This window comes from Nicotiana sylvestris, chromosome 3, assembly GCF_000393655.2.
Source record: "Nicotiana sylvestris chromosome 3, ASM39365v2, whole genome shotgun sequence".
NCBI lineage: Eukaryota > Viridiplantae > Streptophyta > Magnoliopsida > Solanales > Solanaceae > Nicotiana > Nicotiana sylvestris.
This window is the reverse complement of record NC_091059.1, coordinates 176,271,368-176,290,081: the sequence shown is the minus strand read 5'-3', so window position 1 is coordinate 176,290,081 and position 18,714 is coordinate 176,271,368. Positions and strand designations below refer to the sequence as shown.

Genomic DNA, 18,714 nt, shown 5'->3' with positions numbered 1-18,714 from the left:
CTTTGATAAATGAATCTGCAAGCTCAGCAAAAGAGTCAATAGAATTTTCAGGTAAAAGAGAATACCATGTCAATGCTCCCTTCGTGAGTGTTTCTCACAATTTTTTGACCAACATTGATTCAATTTCTTGCTTGGTCAAATCGTTGCCCTTTACACCAGTTGCAAATGCAGTTACGTGATCCTGTGGATCAGTTGTTCCATCGTATTTTGGAATATCAGGCATCTTGAATTTCTTTGGAATTGGTAAAGGAGCGGCACTTGGATTCCAAGGTTGTTGAGAGTATTTGTCCATATCTATTCCCTTGATTATAGGCGCCACTCCAGGTATCTGCTCTCTGCGATCGCTTTGCTCTTTGAGCTGTTTCTGCAAAGTTAGTACTAAACTTTGTAAATCAAAATTAACTGGGTTACCTGACCCTCCATCATGAGATTCGCTGGGAGTTCCTCCACTGCCTAAGTTAACGAGTCCTGAGCGAGGATTTTCTACGGTGTTGTTGTTTGGAGTTGGTGTTGGTGGTACAGCCAGCAACTGGTTAGCAAAAGCCTGAAGAGCATTACTGATCTATTGAGCAATTAATTTTTTCAAAGCTTCATCAATAGCCTGATCATTCTCAAACTGCTCGTTCATATTTGATTCAGATCCATCAGAAATCCCTTCTCGAGACTGTCGAGGAGAGTTTCGTTGTGAGGGGACTGGAGTTCCATCACCTTGTTGATTCTCCTAATGTTGCTGATTTTCTTGGTGCTGTAAATTTTGTTGGTTGTTGTCGTTGACATTCGACATGATTGTTTTGACAAAGAGAGTTGATTTAGAAAGTAAAAGATTATCAATGTCCCGGCAACGGAACCAATTTGTTTAACTAGAAAATAGGAATTTCGGTCAAAGCAGAATTTTAGAAGAACTCGGGTTACTGATAATCAAATAAGGAAATAATTATGTAATAAGAAAAGAAAAATTGGACTGAGAAGAAGCCGAGTAAGCAAAATAAAGCAATGTAAATAAGTATATTCCAATAATAATCAGTGTGTCCATACAAATGTTATTTCTCTCCCTTTTATAGCTATTTCTAAGTACTATGTTTCCTTTCTCTCATAATAGAGCCATTATGAGCAATTAATGACATTAATGAAACGTTATAATTGGCAATCGTAACTGTTTCGTGAAGATTCTATAACGTTTCCCATTATTTATGCTCAGTAATTGCAGATATTACGTATCTGTACTTTTTGCTATCTTGGTTCATTCCACCGGTGTCTCTTCAAATTATCAAGAGACCTGAGTAATTTTTCCTTCTTGTTTTCCTGACCTTTCGCCCGTACCTATTAATACTCGTGTCTCTTTAAATACTATTTGCCAACTGTCACTCTTCTATTAATTCACGTGTCTTGACATGTCAATCACATAATCAATCCTAAGTGGAAAAACGATTTTCCCCAATACATATTGTCGTTGCTTGAAGGACGTCTGCAAAAGCGAGATTACTTGAATAGTTGAATACGTCAAGTGATTATACGTCAAGTTGAATAGCCTGAGTTGCATTTTAAGCTCGATTGCCTACCATCAAACGTTGTATTTCGACCGATTTTCTTGAAGTCGAGATTTTCAAAACGTTACGAAAGACATTTTCACATTGGATTCTCTGAGTAGGGTTTCTCGCGACTCGCATGCTGGATATGTAATGCATGCATCTCCCTTAATTAGCTATCATCCTTTTCTATTTCTTTTTATAAGTTAATTTTTTTTTTTAAAAAAAAAAAAAGGCACAGCGTCAAAGGTGAATTAACCATGACATTCTGAATTGTTAGTTCAACCTTTGCCAACCTTAATATAGAAACTTCAGCAAACCTAACCTCAAATAGGTCAAACCAAATTATTTGAAACCTACTTTTCTCGCTAGTTACCTCAAACATTAAACTATTCAGGAGATTTCCAGATTCATAATTCAAGTTCCAACTCTCTTGTCCATAGCCAACCTGGATTAGACAGTTCAATGCTAAAACCAATGAACCACTTGCGATTTTTCAAACCCCTTGGCCAAAGATCAGGTGATCTTAGACTCTCAGATCACAAATAATCATTTGCGTATATATACCTTGTTTTCCTCGAAAAGAGTTTCCATTTTCGTACATTTTCCATCCATTATTGTAGCCTAGCTAGTAGCTATAATTGGGTACTAAGTATCTGTTATCCGTGTTAAAATGAGTTGTTAATACCAAATTTTAAAAAGAAGTCCTAATTAAGATTGCACTAAAAATTAAAGTTGTTGAAAAGTCTACTATTGAAGCCCTTTGCATCCATGAGTAGGCAATATTTGTATTTAAAAATAGGTCACCAAAGACTTATAGTCCAGTGACACTAGTGAAAATCGTCTAGTGTGTATTCAATTTTCATTTTGCCCGTTGTCCTTTTCCAGTTTTCTTATGTAATAGAAAAGAAAAATTTAAAAAAAAAAAAAAAAACAGATTTAGAAGCCAAAATCGCTTAGTAGTTTCTAACACAAGTGAAAGTGCCACATTTACGGTAAGCGGAATCAGAGACGGACCTATGTCGTAAAGAGATGGGTCACCAGCATCCGGAAAACTCAGTAAATATTGCATGTACACATATATATTTTTAAAAAATAATAATATATTAGTAGTGATACCCTATATACAAAGAAGATTTTAGTTGAATGTAAAAGTGCACCGCGACCTTCAAATCCTAGGTCTGCCTAGCTCTTAGCGGAATGGTGGCGTTTCATTTGTTTCGAAACCTCTAGTTATTATCAACATTAATTATAAAATTTGCTTTCATTTTGTCCTTTAGAAGCATCCTTTTTGATTCCCAATCTGAAAAACAAAAACGTTAATATACATACATCATGTCTATAATACATATAGAGATAACATAAATGCACCACCTTTTTAGTTTTGTGTCTACAGATAGTTCCAAAATCATTTGAGAGTAGTTGATAAATATACTAAAAACTTGTTAAACACGAATAAAAATAAGTGCTGTCTGCAAAAGAATACTCTACTTTGGTTAAACTAGAAATGTTGGTGGAAAGATGTGAACTCAAATCTCAAAATTTCTAAAAGGGAAAGGAGAAGGCAAATTAAAGTAGAGACAGGAGGGGGCCATAGCCCCCACAGCTTAAGTACTATGAAATTAACAAGTAACTAGAAGAGAGAGACAAGGAATCTTTCTGGTGGCATTTATTTAGAATACTTCCCCAATTAAGTGATGGAATGTTTAGTAATCTAAATTAGGAAATTTGGTCGTGAGTTTTGAGCTTCGTTTAATCATTAGTTGATAGTTTGTCCTAATTAAGGCCCACATAATTGGGTCAAGATTAGTACAAATGGAACCACTCTAATGTTGGTTTAGGTTTAGGTAGCTTCTACTATTTTTTGTATTCATAACCTCTCGTACCTTCATCCAATAACCTTTTTCCTTTTTTCTTCCTTATTACTGTATCCCGTTTTCTAAGTTGTTGCGACTTGTTTGCCCGAGCCGAGGGTCTATAGGAAACAACCTCTTTACTTACATATATGGGTGTATGCATCTTATATCATGCGGTATCATGGGATATCACTTCATCGAATTTTTCACTAGATATTTATAAGAAAAATAATAATATCGGGGATACATTTAGGAAATGACACCGCCTGTCATTTCATTTTTATTTCTTTAAATTATGATACCTTATGCAAAATCCTGTATTTGTCACTGCATGCATAAGGTAGGGGTAAAGTCTGCGCATACACTACTTTCTTCGAACTCCACTAATGGAATTATACTAGGTATGTTGTTATTGTTTCGGGAAAATGTATAGGGATGGGGACCACTTTTTTGGTTTTGTCTTTATCTTTTGATCTTGTCCAAACCTCACCCTACACGGCCTTATAAAGCAAATCAAACCTCTCCTTTCAACTTCTCACTTGGCTTATTCTTATCATTGTAGAAAGTACGTAGGCAAGTGAAGGAGCTAGGTTAATATAGCTAGAAAAAGTAATGTCTAGCAGTAGAAGATCAAGTTCAAGATTCAGTCAAGATGAGATTAATGATCTCGTCTTGAAACTGCAATCTCTCTTGCCAAATTCCTCTTCACATTGCACCTCGAGGGTACGTACGTCGTCCTATATTTATTATCTTTTCTATTATATATTTACTTTTTTTTTCTTTTTTCCTTTTCCTATAGTCTAGTTCTTTGCCATCATAATGGTAGACAGTGTGCAGCATAGGACTATTGTCATTAATTTTTCTTACTTGAATGCACAATCTATTTAATTGCCGCTAGTGTAAATTTACAGCTGCATGTGGAAACAATGAAGAGAGATAAGAAAGACCTACACATACATATATGGTTATCAAAGTAAGCAGAAACTACGAAATAACACGTATTAATTTTGTTAAGTAAGTCATTAAAAGTGGTGATTATTAAGCTCACACAGATATAATACATGTATAGAAATGTTTTACCAAATGTGTCGTTGGATTGTCCTACAATTTTTCTTAAGAAAATGAATTGTTGTCTCTTAAAATGGTCCGATCGCCTCATATGAGTTAAATTTTGGGTTTAACTTAGGCCTAAGGTTCGTTTTCTTCACATGGTGTAAGAGTAAGATCCTTCCCTATTCTTGATTTATCTAACATTGAGCCCCATGTTATATTGTTTATCCAGATGTCCAACCCTGCGCGTGCAAAGGAGTAGTAGATTGTCTTACATTGGATTGATATATAGTTAGGCTATTGTCTCCTAATATGATATTTTAGACAATTACGAACCTTCAAAATATATAGGCTCAATGTGTCCATTTGCTTAACAAAAAATGCGCCAAGGTAATTTTGTTAAATCCCAACAGAGATTTAGCTACATGTTACGAGCAAAGAGTGTCTTATGGATCATTACCTCATTAACTACCAAACTTTTTAAGATGTTTTTACTTTTCCTTTAACTTTTGAAAGGTACCAGCACCAAAGATACTAGAGGAGACGTGTAATTACATCAGAATGCTGCACAATGAGGTGGATGATCTCAGTGAGAGGCTCTCCCAAATACTGGCTTCTGTGGACACAAATACTGTTGATGTTTTAGACACTTTAATAAGTCTTCTTCAACAGTAAAACCATCCTTCCCTAACAAAAAAGAAAGTAAACCCCAGGGGTATAGGCATCTTTGAGTATTGTATTAATTAGTAGATCCTTTAGATTAGTATTTTATTACCATTTCGTGCTTCACTAAGTTACATTCCCTGCGCCTCCTTGGTTGGTACCTAGAGTTTTATACGTGTCGCAAATATATATCTTATGTCTCGTTATATATTGTGGATATAAGTTATGCTTAATTGGTGTATTTGATTCATGTTGGTAATTCTGAAATAAAAGCATCCGATAGGGTCCCACGGGAAAAATGTGGCTAATCTTGGATTTTCTGGTAAAGTGTGATGATGTAATGATTGGACATGATTTATGAAGTTCAATGTTACCTCCGGTTCATAATAAGTGATCTATTTTTTTTTATTTTGGTCTAAAATAAATGTCCATTTATATAATCAAGAAAAAATTTGATTTGCTTTTTCCAAAATTACCCTTAAGTACGTATCCCTAAAAAGTCACTTACTCCTCACATATGAGAAGAGAAGCAAGTGTTTTTAAGTGTAATTTTCTCACAAGTACTTTTTCAAAAAGTAACTTTGGGGGAAATCTACTTTTTTCCACTTATCATGCTTCAACTCATAAGTATTTTTTTCCTTCTAAAAGTTTGGTCAAATATTTTAACTTTAGTAAAAAATACTTTTGATCAAAAAGAAACTTTGCCAAACATGATAGTGCAGAGGAATATATGCAAATGCAACTGCAGTATTCATTAAAGATCAGGAAATCATATGAGGCCACGAGAGTATTTCTCGTGATTTCTCATCTAGTGTATCAAATGGATCCTTGGGACACCATCTCTGTTAATACCATACATAATTCAAAATTTAAAGTCATAGGTAGTAAATCTGTTGACTCCGTTTGCGTCTGAATTTAAAAACAGATTTTGGATATTATAATTTGTATTTATTTCTGGTAGAGCAAGAGCAAAGGGTCCATCAAAAAAAGAAGAGCCAATTAAGGGTGAAGGAGTTACTCCAAGAGAGACACTCATGATAGAAATTATAAATTCTACGTATTATTTAAAGCTCCATCTTTATAGTGTGGCCTTTAAACTTGTCTTCAATTCCACTCTGATTATTGTGATGTTAAATTAAAATATATATATATATATATATATATATATATATATATATATATATATTGTCTTCAATTCATATGGAACGACTTTTTCTCTTTTCTATACTTGTACTTTTTGAAATTCACCAATAAAGCGAACTCAGAATCGATCCATGTTCCTTTGAATAAATTACTTAGCATTAAACCAAGTACAGCATTCAAACATTTTGGAACATGGAGGCCAACATATAATATTAGTTCAATTTTACGAAATATATACATAAAATACTTAGTTTAGCAGAAAGATCATGGGTTCACGTGCACCATAAAAAGGGCCTAAATCAGCCCCTGATGACGATGTCGAATTGTTACATAAGCTTCACCCCTCTTATCACCCTTACCCCCGATCCAAAGAAATTGACAAAATAGAAAGAAAGAAATTGCAGAATCATATTGTTACTGGCTTAAAACTTAATTTTAATCTTTTGGGGAAAAAAAATCGTGTGATCTAAGAAGAAAAGTAATTGGAACGACTAAAAAATTGGTTAAACAAACGACTTTATGCTACTTTGCCTGCAAATACTATGGAGAATTCCAGTCTGATAAGGAAAATTTGGCTTGAATTCGTAATAATATTGGTTGCAATCAGGAAAGAATGATTGCTCTTAATCACATAGTAGCAAATACACTTCGGCCTTTTGTCACGAGAGGGAAGGGACGAAGTAGGCAAAGGAAAATCATGACCCTAAAAAGTGAATACAGAACAAAACTCATTGGTCCAGTAACGTGCTCTTTCTTTCAGTCTGGTAAATATAGTAGTAGCATGAGGAAAATGAACCCCTCTTTCAGCTTCGGCTCTTTTTCTTCTCCTTTTCTCTTTTGATATAGTCTATTTATCTTGAGCACTAGTAAGCTTTATGTTTAGCTTTTTCCTGGGAGATAAAAGGAGTTGATCTTGATCAAGGTGAAAGGATTTAAGAATTCATACCGGTTCAAGGGAAAAGGCAAGAAACTTTCAATAGCACCTCTAACACAATATTTGCTTCAGATCAATAAATATATTACAAGTGTCTTTACACATGGCTTTATCTCTTACAATTAATATATACTTTCATCTCAATTTATTATTCAATTATAAACTTGGTGCAATACCGAAAGTGAGAAAATTTGTTTTTCAGCGCGCGCTAGAAACAAGCTCAACCGAAGCTACACAAGTCAGAACCCAAACTAGCGACCAAATGCTTTAAACACATTTGTGGGCTGTGGCTAAAGGATACAGCAACCGGCGTTGCAAAATTCTTTATCTTATAGTGGGAATGGTCGTCTTTCTCATTCTATTTGACTTATAATAAAAGATCTTTACAATGTCTCCATGTAAATTTAAACACTTATGGGATAAAAATTACTCCATCGCTCATTTTATATGATTGGATATGAAGTTGAAGATGTTAATTGTATTAGTGATAGTCAAAGAAAATCTTAATAAAATGATCAAAATGTGGTTTTAAAAGAGAAAACATCAACTCAAAATTTACATTTTACTATAACTAGTTTGATGAATTTACACCAGCAATAATAAATAAGACACAATAAAAAGAAAAAGGTACAAGGTGTTCAATTGAAATGTCAAGCTTGAAGCCTCAATGCAAAGTGATACCAAACTTTTGAAGAAGGCTAGGCATATTACTGAGAATTGCTAAGGTGTTACTCATGTACTCTTTAGCATTCTGCACCCGCGCTTTCACTTCCCCAACCAACGGCGATCCCATTTCATCCAGTCCCTCCAAACACGTGTCCTGATCAGTCATTGAAGCGCTGATCCATGTTTGCATGTCCTTCACCTTCTTATCCGTCAAAGCCTTTTCACCGGGGCCCACTTGGAGCAACTCGGCCGACTGGTTGAGTTGACTCAGCGCGTCATCGAACAAACTGACACAGTCCTTCAACGCCGACACTGTTCCCGGGTCATTGACTTTCGAGATCAGCGATTTCGGGAGCGAAGAAACGTTGGTTAATTCTCTAATTGTTGCTTGAAGGGAAAGGTTCAGGAATGGTTCCGGGTCGGGTTTTTGTGGGCTGCTGTGGAGGGAGGATATGGAGTCAAAGCATGACTCTGGATACTGAGTCACTGCGCACACGGCTTTGAGCAAATCGGCCGAGTTGGATGATACAGATGGTGTTCGGTCTTTGGAATTTGACGCGTGGATAAACGCGCCGACCAATGCGCAGATGAGTAGAGTTAGGAAGAGGGTGAGAGAGAGGGCGATGGCGAGGCGGCGCTTGTGGGCGGCTCTGCGAGTAGACAAAGAAGAAGCTGGATCTTCTGAAAGGTTAATTTTGCCATAGCCTTTGACTAAGTTCATAGATTCCATAGAAATGAAAGGGAAAGAGAATTGAGCAAAGAGGGAGGAAAAGTTGCAAGACACGGTTTGAGGACTTAGATAAGAATTTGGGTGGGTATACTCTGCGGGCAAATGTTAACTGTAAGCACGTCCTGCTCTTTTTCTTTTCATTAAATAAATTTGCCGACAAATCAAAAATTATACTACTAACAATTGATGACGAATTTATATTATTAAGGCCGATTACATACGGAGACACTTAAAGTTGACACGATCTTTCATTTAGACATCTGAACTTAAGAGAGTTCCTATTTAGCACGTACGTTAGATGAACTTTGTTCCAATTAAACACTTCTTGCTGAGTTGGCATATAGAGTGAGTTTTACCCAATATGGGCGCGTGAAAAGCCCAAAAAACAAATTATTCTTTTTTGTTTTTTTATTTCCTTCTTCTTCTTTATGTCCACCACCATTTCCACCATTGTCTCCTCCACTTTCCGTCATCTTCTCCGACTTATTTTCCTCTTCTTCTTTCGAATCTCATACCAGATTCAAATTCAGCCGAAAACGAAAAGTTCAATACATTAGTACTTTCTTCAAAAATGTCATATAAAATACAGTAGTACTTAGAAGCACAATGAATGGAAATAGCAGAGATTCTTATTGGAAAGGAATATGACAGTGCTGAAGCATAATGACATTTGTTTGTTTGTTATCAAGTCCTTATTTGTTTGCCAAGGAAAAGTTCTTGGCAGAGATTCTTGGCTATTTTCATTCCTTTTAGAACTGAAATGAAGAAGAAGAAGAAGAAGAAGCAAAATGAATGGAAATAGCTTGAACTTTTCCAGTGAAAGCCAAGAATATCATTGTGCTTCAGCATACCCAAAATGAACCAATCTCACTCAAATCTTCACCAAATGATTTAAAACTTGAAATGAAAACTCTAAACAATATCAATACCAAGCCCAGTGATCAATTCGAACAAACAACCGCAAAATCAAAAGACCGAAGTTCGTCTTCTTTGTCAAACAATCAGTTCAAGTTTTGAACCCAAAACCCTAGAAAAGCAGTTCAAATCAAAGCTCAAATCTTCAGACCTCACCTCGTATCAGCGTTTACAACCAAAAACTCGAACACCCAGCCAACTTCGAACCCTAATTTTCAGATTTTCAAAAAACCCAAGTACGAACTTTTCCGGTGAAATCTAAGAATTTTGCAAAATTTTGCATTTGTTCTGTTCGATTTGGAACCCTGAAACTCCATTTCCGGCAATGTGGCCTAGAATTAAACCAAGCCATGGTTATGAGAGTACTTTGTTTTGCAGATGAAGATGGAAAAGAAGGGGGGTGGGGGTCGTTGGGGAAGATGACGGAGGGTAGGGGTGGGTTGGGATTCTTGTTTTTCTTTTATTTTTTTTCATTTCTCTAAAGTCTTTTTTTAATTGTTAATAAATCCATGTGTCTCCATCTTATTGGTTACCCTAGCGTGTGAATTTCACGCATCTATTACGTATGGATGCCTAAAAATTTTGTGTCTAAATGACACAGTAAATACATGGTTAAAATGTTCAAATGAAACAAACTTTAGATGAAGTGTCTAAATTAAAGATCGTGCCAACTTTAAGTGTCTCCGTATGTATTCGGCCTATTATTAATTATTGTACTACTCCATCTGGATAGTAGCAATTTTATGTTTAAAATGATATTTACATATTTAATACCAACATTATATTTAGAATATATTTGAAATATAGTTTGTCTGTTAATATATAAAAGAGCTATATAAGACGAGACAGGTGGCAACAATTATAAGTTTTCTGTTGTCTTATTGTTAACTCTTGTTTTTCTTAAATTTTGTATTTGAAATTTATACTAGTTAAGTATATTATTTGTAGGTAAATTGAATGTCGGTGCTAACATAATCGTTAAAAAGTAACCTAATTGTGCTTCTTGATTGATGATATGCGAGGCAGTATTAATACGAGGTTAGAGGTTTAGAGGCAGACCCTTGAGTTTAAAGGTTTTAAGTTAAGCAGGATCAAGACCAAATACTTGGAGTGCAAGCTCAATGGAGCGGATCAGGAAGCAGACGAGGATGTGAGGTTGGATTCACAAGTCATCCCTAGGATAGAAAGTTTCAAGTACCTGGGTCAGGTATACATGAGAATGTGGAGATTGACGAGGATGTCACACATTGTATCGGGGAGGGGGAGGGTAAGCTAGAGGCTCGTTTCCGATATTTTGTGTGATAAGAATGCTACCTACACTTAAAGGTAAGTTCTATAGAGCAATGATCAGACCGACAATGTTGTACGGGGATGAGTGTTGGACGGTCAATAACTCCCATGTCTAGAAGATGAAGGTGGCAGAAATGAGGATGTTAAGATGGATGTGTGGGCACATCTGGTTAGATAAGATTGGGAATAAAGTAATTTGGGACAAGGTAGGAATGACTCCGGTGGAGGACAAGAAGCGAGAAACGAGAGTTAGATGACTCGCACATGTAAAGAGGAGAGGCGTTGATGCCCAAGTAATTAAGTAGGTGTGAGAAGTTGGTCTTGGAGGGCTTACCAAAAGGTAGGCGTAGGCCAAAGAAGTATTGGGAGAGGTGATTAGGCAAGACATGGGCAATGCTCCAGCTCATCGAGGACATGATCCTTGATAGGAAGGTGTGGAGGTCGAGAATTAGGGTAGAAGGTTAGGTAGTTGAGCGTCTTCTTCGTTCATACCAGTAGTTTTAGTGCTCTATTTAGTGTTAGTCTTGTATTTCTTATTCTTAAATTTCTGTTATTACTTGTTGGTTCTTGCGCTTTGGTTTCTTATTGCTTTGCTGGTATTGCTGCTTATTGTTATTCTCTGTTTTTTATCTTTAATGAGCCTTTTTTCTTCTTTACCTTTGTATCTTTTCATAACCAAGTGTCTATCGGAAACAACCTCTTTATTTTCTCTAGGCAGAGGTAAAAGTTGTGTACATATTACCGTTATCGACCCCACGTGTAGGATCACTAGGTTTGTTGTTGTTATTATTATTGAGTTGTAATGAAAAGTAAAGGAAATGTTATTGTTATTATTGTTTTTTTTTTTGGTTTCCTATCGGGTGTCTAGTACCCGCAATGGAGCCCGACTACGTAGGTCCCTATTTGGGGGGAAGCTCTCCCTATCAAGAATTTTTTCATATCCAGGGATCGAACTTGAGACCTCTGGTTAAGGGAAGAGCAATCTCATTTACTGCACCACATCCTTTGGGGGTAAGCTAGAGGCTCGTTCCGATATTTTGTGTGATAAGAATGCCACCAACACTTAAAGGTAATTTCTATAAAGCAATGGTCAAACCGACTATGTTGTACGGGGATGAGTGTTGGACAATCAAGAACTCCCATATCTAGAAGATGAAGGTGGCAGAAATGAGGATGTTAAGATGGATGTGTGGGCATATATGGTTAGATAAGATTAGGAATAAAGTTATTCGGGACAAGGTGGGAGTGACTCCGGTGGAGGACAAAATGCGGGAAGCGAGAGTTAGATGACTCGCACATGTAAAGAGGAGAGGCGTTGATGCCCAAGTAATTAAGTAGGTGTGAGAAGTTGGTCTTGGAGGGCTTACCAAAAGGTAGACGTAGGCCGAAGAAGTATTGGGAGAGGTGATTAGGCAAGACATGGCAATGTTCCAGCTCATCGAGGACATGATCCTTGATAGAAAGGCGTGAAGGTCGAGAATTAGGGTAGAAGGTTAGGTAGCTGAGCGTCTTCTTCGTTCATACCAGTAGTTTTAGTGCTCTATTTAGTGTTAGTCTTGTATTTCTTGTTCTTAGATTTCTGTTATTACTTGTTGGTTCTTGCGCTTTGGTTTTCTGATTGCTTTGCTGGTATTGCTGCTTATTGTTATTCTCTGCTTTTTATTTTTCATGAGCCTTTTTTCTTCTTTACCTTTGTATCTTTTCTGAACCAAGTGTCTATCGGAAACAGACTCTTTATTTTCTCTAGGCATAGGTAAAAATTGTGTACACATTTCCCTTATCGACCCCACGTGTAGGATCACTAGGTTTGTTGTTGTTATTATTATTGACTTGTATTGAAAAGTAAAGGAAATGTTATTGTAATTATTGTTTTTTTTTGTTTCCTATCAGGTGTCCAGTACTCGCAGTGGAGCCCAACTATATTCGAATTCACGCCGTGTAGATCCTTATTTGGGAGGAAGCGCTCCCTACCAAGAATTTTTTCATATCCAGGACTCGAACCCGAGACCTCTGGTTAAGGGAAGAGCAGTCCCATTTACTGCACCACATTCTTTGGTGGTTATTGTTATTGTTGTTGTTATAGCCTAGAGGAATTTTTTTTCCCTGTTCAAATTTCAAAAACTTAGCCATGTCCTTGATTGAAAATTAAACTTTGGACTATTCAATGAAATGAAAAAGGTAATTATAATGTTTAGTTCAATTTGGTTGGAAGGAAAATTTTACTTGTGTGATATTCCCTAAATAACTTGAAGTTTACTCTGTTATTTTACAAATGAAACAACAGCGTAACAATAAATACCCATATCATTTTATTCATAATTCCAAAACTCAAAGAGTGACGAACCACGTACTACATAAACTATATCAAATTGAATCACATACGTAGTATCACCATACACGTAAAAGCAGACATACCAAAATCAGCAAGAAAATAAACTGCAATCCAAAAACACATACGGTGCCCACGAAGTCATTATCCGACAGAAATAAAGCTAAGGTGCTTTTCCCCGAGCGTTGAAATAAATCAAAACCCAGGACACTAGTAATCGATGGGTTAAATATCTCATTAATCTTGTTCATATTAGCCAGAATCATTAAGCTATTGCTTGCGTTTTTCGTATCCAATTCCTTCTCGTACTCCAACCAATACAAGCAACTCCCAATTTTGGGTCTTTCAGTTTCGAGCCAGCTCATCATTTCAGATCTCAAAGATATCTTTACTGTCAAATTTTTCTTGTTGATAATCGCCAAATAACTGTTCAGTTGACTCACTGAACTGTTGAACATAGATTCGCATTGACTTGGAGTTGACTGATCATTACGGAAAATGTTCGATTTGAGAAACGAAGTGAATTTATTGAGCTCGTTGATTGCAGTATGAAGAGATAAGGAGAATATCTGAGATGAATCGATTGCTGTTGATGATAATTGGTTATTTTTGTAGAGGGAATTAGACATGTACCTGAAGCAATCCTGGTAGTACGGAGTCAGGGAGCAAATGGATTCGATTGCCTTGTGTGGGTTATTGGCAGGTGACTCAGATTCATAATCTCGCTTAATCATCGTTAAAACAGAGATAATGGCAGCGAATATTAGGATGAAAAAGATGATTAAAGCGATAAACAACTTGAGGTGCTGCTGTCTTCTTCTTGAGTACGTTTGAGTATTCAAAATAAGGCTATCTTTAACTGATGTCTTTGAGATTTTGTTGGCGGAGAATGATTCCATGGTTAGAATTGAAATCTTGAGGTTTTTTCTGGGTAAGTGAAAATATGGTGCTGAGATAGTGCTAAATTGTGAGCGGCCAGAGACTTGGTCACTCTTCCTTTATGTCAAGAAGTCAAGTAGGAAATACTTTATTGATGGAGAGAAAATTTTATTTTGTGTATCATACGGCTGATACTTGTTGTATGAGTCTAACTTTTTTGTCTAACAGTTTTGTGGATCCAGATTTTAAGATTGAGTTCCATAAATTTGTGATACTAGTTGTATGAGTCAACTTTTTTGTCTCACAGTTTTGTGGATCCAGAAGTGTAAGATTGGGGTCCATAAATTTGTGAGACAAAAAACAACCTCATACAACTAATGTAAGTTGTATGAGACACAAAATAAAACTTTTCAAATTGGGTAATTTTATTTTGTAATCTATTTTTTTTTGTAACAATGTGAATATTACCATTAACAAACCAAATTAATACGCCCATAGAGCACTTATTTCCATAACCACCTTCTAGGAACGGTACTCTGAACAATAAGCCTCCGACAGTAGCTAATTACAAATATGCAGAACTACTTTAATTCAACATGTATTCTAGGTACTAAGTATTCTATGTAAAAACTCTCTACTCCTATGTGCTTTTTTTGACGATCTAAGTACTTCTATTCTCTGTACAATTTCTCTCTTTATCTGTGTTGCTACTTCTGCTGGTTGTAGTATAGCACCCTTAAACACTTTGTAATTCCGAGCTCGCCAGGTCTGGTATGTCATGGTTCCCCAAACTGCTGCTATCACTTCCTTTTGTAATTCTTTCCCGTGCTTCCTCTTGATACATTCCAACACCTGTTTCAGCTCTCCAGCGGGAACCTGAACATTTATCCATTAAGTTCAACTCTCAAAAAGCTGTGATCCAATTACAGTCCACAAACAAATGCGTACTCGTCTCCATAACCTGATTGTTACATAAGCAGCAATTGGAATTCTCTACTGATATGTGCAATTACTCATGTTATTTTAGTTATATGACAGATCTGTAAAATAATACAAAATCTTTAATTTGTAGAGTTATTTTTTTAATTCATATTGTAAGTGAATATAGGAAACTATTAATTGACCATGCCAAAAATTATCAGCAACGATCCATTATTTTGACGACCAGAAAGAAAAAGCTTCTTTCATCTCACTTTTTGGAATTAATTAAACATGTCACAGCAACGGAAAATTGACAATTGGAAAACCAGCAATTAACTACGAACAACTGGATAGCATAATTATATTTTCATCTCTTGTAATTGGAAGTAAACAAGCTGGCAATCTCTGAAGGTAAAAAACATAGAACTAAATGGATATCAATATATACGTAACAACAGGCAAAAAAGAAATACCAAGAGCAAATACTCAAAGCAAAAGAGCCAAGCAGTTAGCCCATATTCAAATTCCAAAACTAAAGAGCCTAATGCTATTCCTATTCTTGGATAAAACAGGTCGAAAATGTCATCCACTTTTAGCAATATTCCTCTACTGTTCCTCATGCTTTGCTGGGCTGCATTAATATTCACCGCAACCGTCGAAGGAACGTCCTCCAATAAGTCAACACACCTTTGTACTTGACCCTGGGCCACCCCAATCCACCGTTGCAAATCCCAAACAACTTTATTAATTGTCAGGATTTTCTCATCTGGGTCAACGCCCAAACTCACTACTGATTCATTGAGTTGCTTTAGAGAGAATCTAATCATTCCTTGGCAATTTCTCAAGGCACCAACAGTCTTGGGGCTGACTGAAATTATCTTTTCAATTGAGGAAGCGACATTCTCAAGCTCGATTCTTGAAGCATAAAGCGAAAGAATAAAGATTCGAGATGGGTTAATTCTAGAATCTCCATTTGACCAAGATGATAATAATGGGATTTGGGCATCGTAAAGTGAAGCAATAGAGTCAAAGCATGAGTCCGGATCTTGGCTGATGAGTTCACAGACTGCTGTAATAGCGTTTGTTGGGTTAAAGGACAGTGATTTGGACTCTGTTTTTTGTTTTAGTATTACTGAAGCAGAGATGATAGCAGCAATTATGAGCGGGAAGAGAGTTACCAGACAGATTATCAAACGTAGTTTCCTTTTGGTTCTTGAAGAGGACTGATCTTGCACATGGCTTTCCTTGTAGTTGTTACTGAATGATTCATCCATCTTGTTTCTTTCCAAACTTTTGGAAAATTTTCGAAGCTAAATTTGGAAGTAACAGGAGTGAAGACCGAAGATGTTTTTTTAATTGCTGAGGTCAAAGCCAAGAAGCTGTTGAGAACGAGGATCTATTTTTGATACTCCGATCGCTTAATGGAATCCTGCGAGATAACAGCTCTACTGATGTTCAATACCAAATCGTTAGTTGAAGGAATTTTTATTAACGAGGATTCCTAGACTTTTATTTGTCTCGAGAGAGTTCTATGCTATATGTTGTAGACAGGTGTAAATGTGTAAATACATGGATGATCCCTGTTGTTCTTGTATATGTACAAGAAGAAAAAGAAAATAAAATATTTTCAGGCATTTCCCTGTCTTGTTGAGAGCCAATTCTACGGGAGGACAAATAGAGAGAAAGAAAAAAGAAAATTGCGCTGTAGAGGAGTATAAATTTGTTTTGAGCTAAAGTTCAAGGTTTCAATCGCGAGAAAAAGAGCTCTAATTCCAAATTTTGTCTTATTATTTGAAAGACTAGGGGTTGCTCTAATGGTAAGCAACCTCCACTTCCAACCAAGAGGTTATGAGTTCGAGTCTCCCCAAGAGCAAGGTGAGAAGTTCTTGGAGGGAAGGATGCCGGCTGTTTTCAAAGCCTCAGACCCCACTACCCTTAGGGGTAAGGTTTGCGTACACACTACCCTCCCCAGACCCCACTAAGTGGGATTATACCGGGTTGTTGTTGTCGTCTTATTATATTTGAAAGTGAGATTGTGATAGCTTAAGTTGTAGATGCACGGGGAGAACCGAATATGAGGCTGAAACTCAAAACATGAGCTTAAGTTAGAATAAACGACGGCGTTGCTGACATATTTACAGGACTTCTTTACATGAGGTCTTTTCATTACAGCGACACTAAATTACACCCATAACCTAAGATCACGCACAAGATTACACTCATCAAAGCTGAGGAAAAAATGAAAAAGAAAAGGAAGAACCTAAAAAATTTAATCAGTGCTTGACACTAGTTTGAAAGCTCTCATAGCCAAGCTCCCCATCCAGGAAACAGATGACACAAACGATCAGGATCAATGGCGTCGTGTATGAGTTGTTGAACCTGCAAAAAGGGGGGCACTTATCACCTCTTTCCTTTCTTTTATGCAACATAGATTGAGATACCAATGGGAAATTCAAGTTTGAGTAAAAGGAAAGTATGCGTCTTAGAAGCACAGTACCCTATCAGCCAATTCTAGGGTTGTCTATTCAAGTAATAGAACTACCTCCTCACTTGCCTGGACTTGTACTGTTTCAATATTATTTCAAGACACTGCTATCTTTGTTAATCTTTCTTTTCTAACTAGCACTCAAGATAAGTTTAGTTTCACTACAAAAATGCCTCCGCTCTTCCAAAAAATAGTAAAAATAAAGGAGACCAATCTAAACCCATATAGCTATTGGAAAGAATTTGCTGATCAATTTCAGTCAAGAGAGAAAGCAAATAAAGATAATTAGAGTTGCCTGAACCTGAAAGCACAATTTCTGAAAAGAGCATTCATATAGTAGTGTGTATTATTTGTGTAGAAGGTAAAGAATGATGCTCTCAAGTTTAATTAAACAAAGAGCAATAAGACATATCACTGGGCTAGCAGGGATTAAAATTAATAATCAGATTAATAATTTATTAGTGTATAGTGTGTGCGAATTGATGCCTTATTCCGGTTAACAGATTACCTGCCCATGAACACTTCTCATTTCACCTTCTTCATATCCATCTAACTTTTGTTTAACACGCATCAAGGCTCTAGCAGCATCCTTGTTCCCCTCATAGTCATCTTGTTGAGAGTCTTCCAAACTGGTTTCCAGATCATCTTCACTTTCCTAACAAGCAGAAATAGTTCAATAAGCCTTTGTAAATGCGAAGATGAACATTATTATACCTTCTTCAGATATCAACCAGTTCATATATACACGCATTTTAAGTTTGAATTGTAAAAACATGACTACAGGCTATTCTAATGGGAACTGGGTAGTAAGTCAAGTGCTTTACGATAGTAAGACAAGAACTTGCTTCTAGCTAAAACTAGTTTCACCACCTATAAACTAATGGGCTCCTACAAAACTGAGTGTACTTTGGAACAGAGCAGTATGAGGTCTTGACTTGCTCATACTCAGCCGTTCAATTAGTTTTACGCCTCCGCATGCCACATACTTTCTGACAAGTCTGTTCGAAACCAAAATTTTCAAATTAGGAGTGGTATCAAGGACTAATGTTAAATTTGGGCATTATGAAAGTTGGATTTTGTTTACTTATTCGAGGAAAAAGAAGAGTGTTGGATTTATCCCATCTCATTGAACTTCACAAGCAAAAACACTACTTAGATAATGTAGACACTTATTTAATATACAAAATTCAGGTTCAAAATGCATATGCATGTCTCACCAGCTGTAATGTCCAAGACAACCCACACAACAATACTTTTCTGGTTGCTCCTTCAGACAGAGACAGGTGCATATGCATTGTGGATAATATGCCTATAAATGTCACATTAA

The 18,714-nt window shown here is 36.4% G+C and overlaps 3 protein-coding genes across 8 annotated transcripts in view; all 3 read right to left on the bottom strand.

Annotated features, from left to right (window-relative positions):
* Positions 1-7,836: 7,836 nt before the first annotated feature.
* Positions 7,837-8,559, bottom strand: LOC104223560 (pectinesterase 1-like). Its single transcript, XM_009775019.2, has one exon. The coding sequence runs from the start codon at positions 8,557-8,559 to the stop codon at positions 7,837-7,839; it is 723 nt and encodes a 240-aa protein (XP_009773321.2).
* A 5,908-nt stretch (positions 8,560-14,467) lies between these two features.
* The window catches only part of LOC104223562 (serine/threonine-protein kinase ATM), a 93,925-nt gene continuing 89,678 nt past the window's right edge, over positions 14,468-18,714 (bottom strand). For 5 of the 6 annotated variants that reach the window (XM_070171215.1, XM_070171218.1, XM_009775021.2 and 2 more), the window contains 2 exons: positions 17,896-18,042; positions 16,984-17,281 (listed from right to left, as the gene is read on the bottom strand). In XM_070171215.1, coding sequence (XP_070027316.1) covers positions 17,204-17,281; positions 17,896-18,042 — 225 coding nt within the window. In that variant the 3' untranslated portion in view covers positions 16,984-17,203. Of the gene's footprint in view, positions 14,858-16,983; positions 17,282-17,895; positions 18,043-18,714 lie in introns of those variants that run through there. The other variant, XM_070171217.1, reaches the window with a different exon arrangement.
* LOC138888405 (pectinesterase 1-like) lies at positions 14,585-16,176 on the bottom strand. Its single transcript, XM_070170263.1, has 2 exons — positions 15,376-16,176; positions 14,585-14,857 (listed from the first exon to the last, which is right to left on the bottom strand). Exons 1-2 carry the CDS (start codon positions 16,174-16,176, stop codon positions 14,585-14,587), a joined length of 1,074 nt encoding a protein of 357 aa, XP_070026364.1.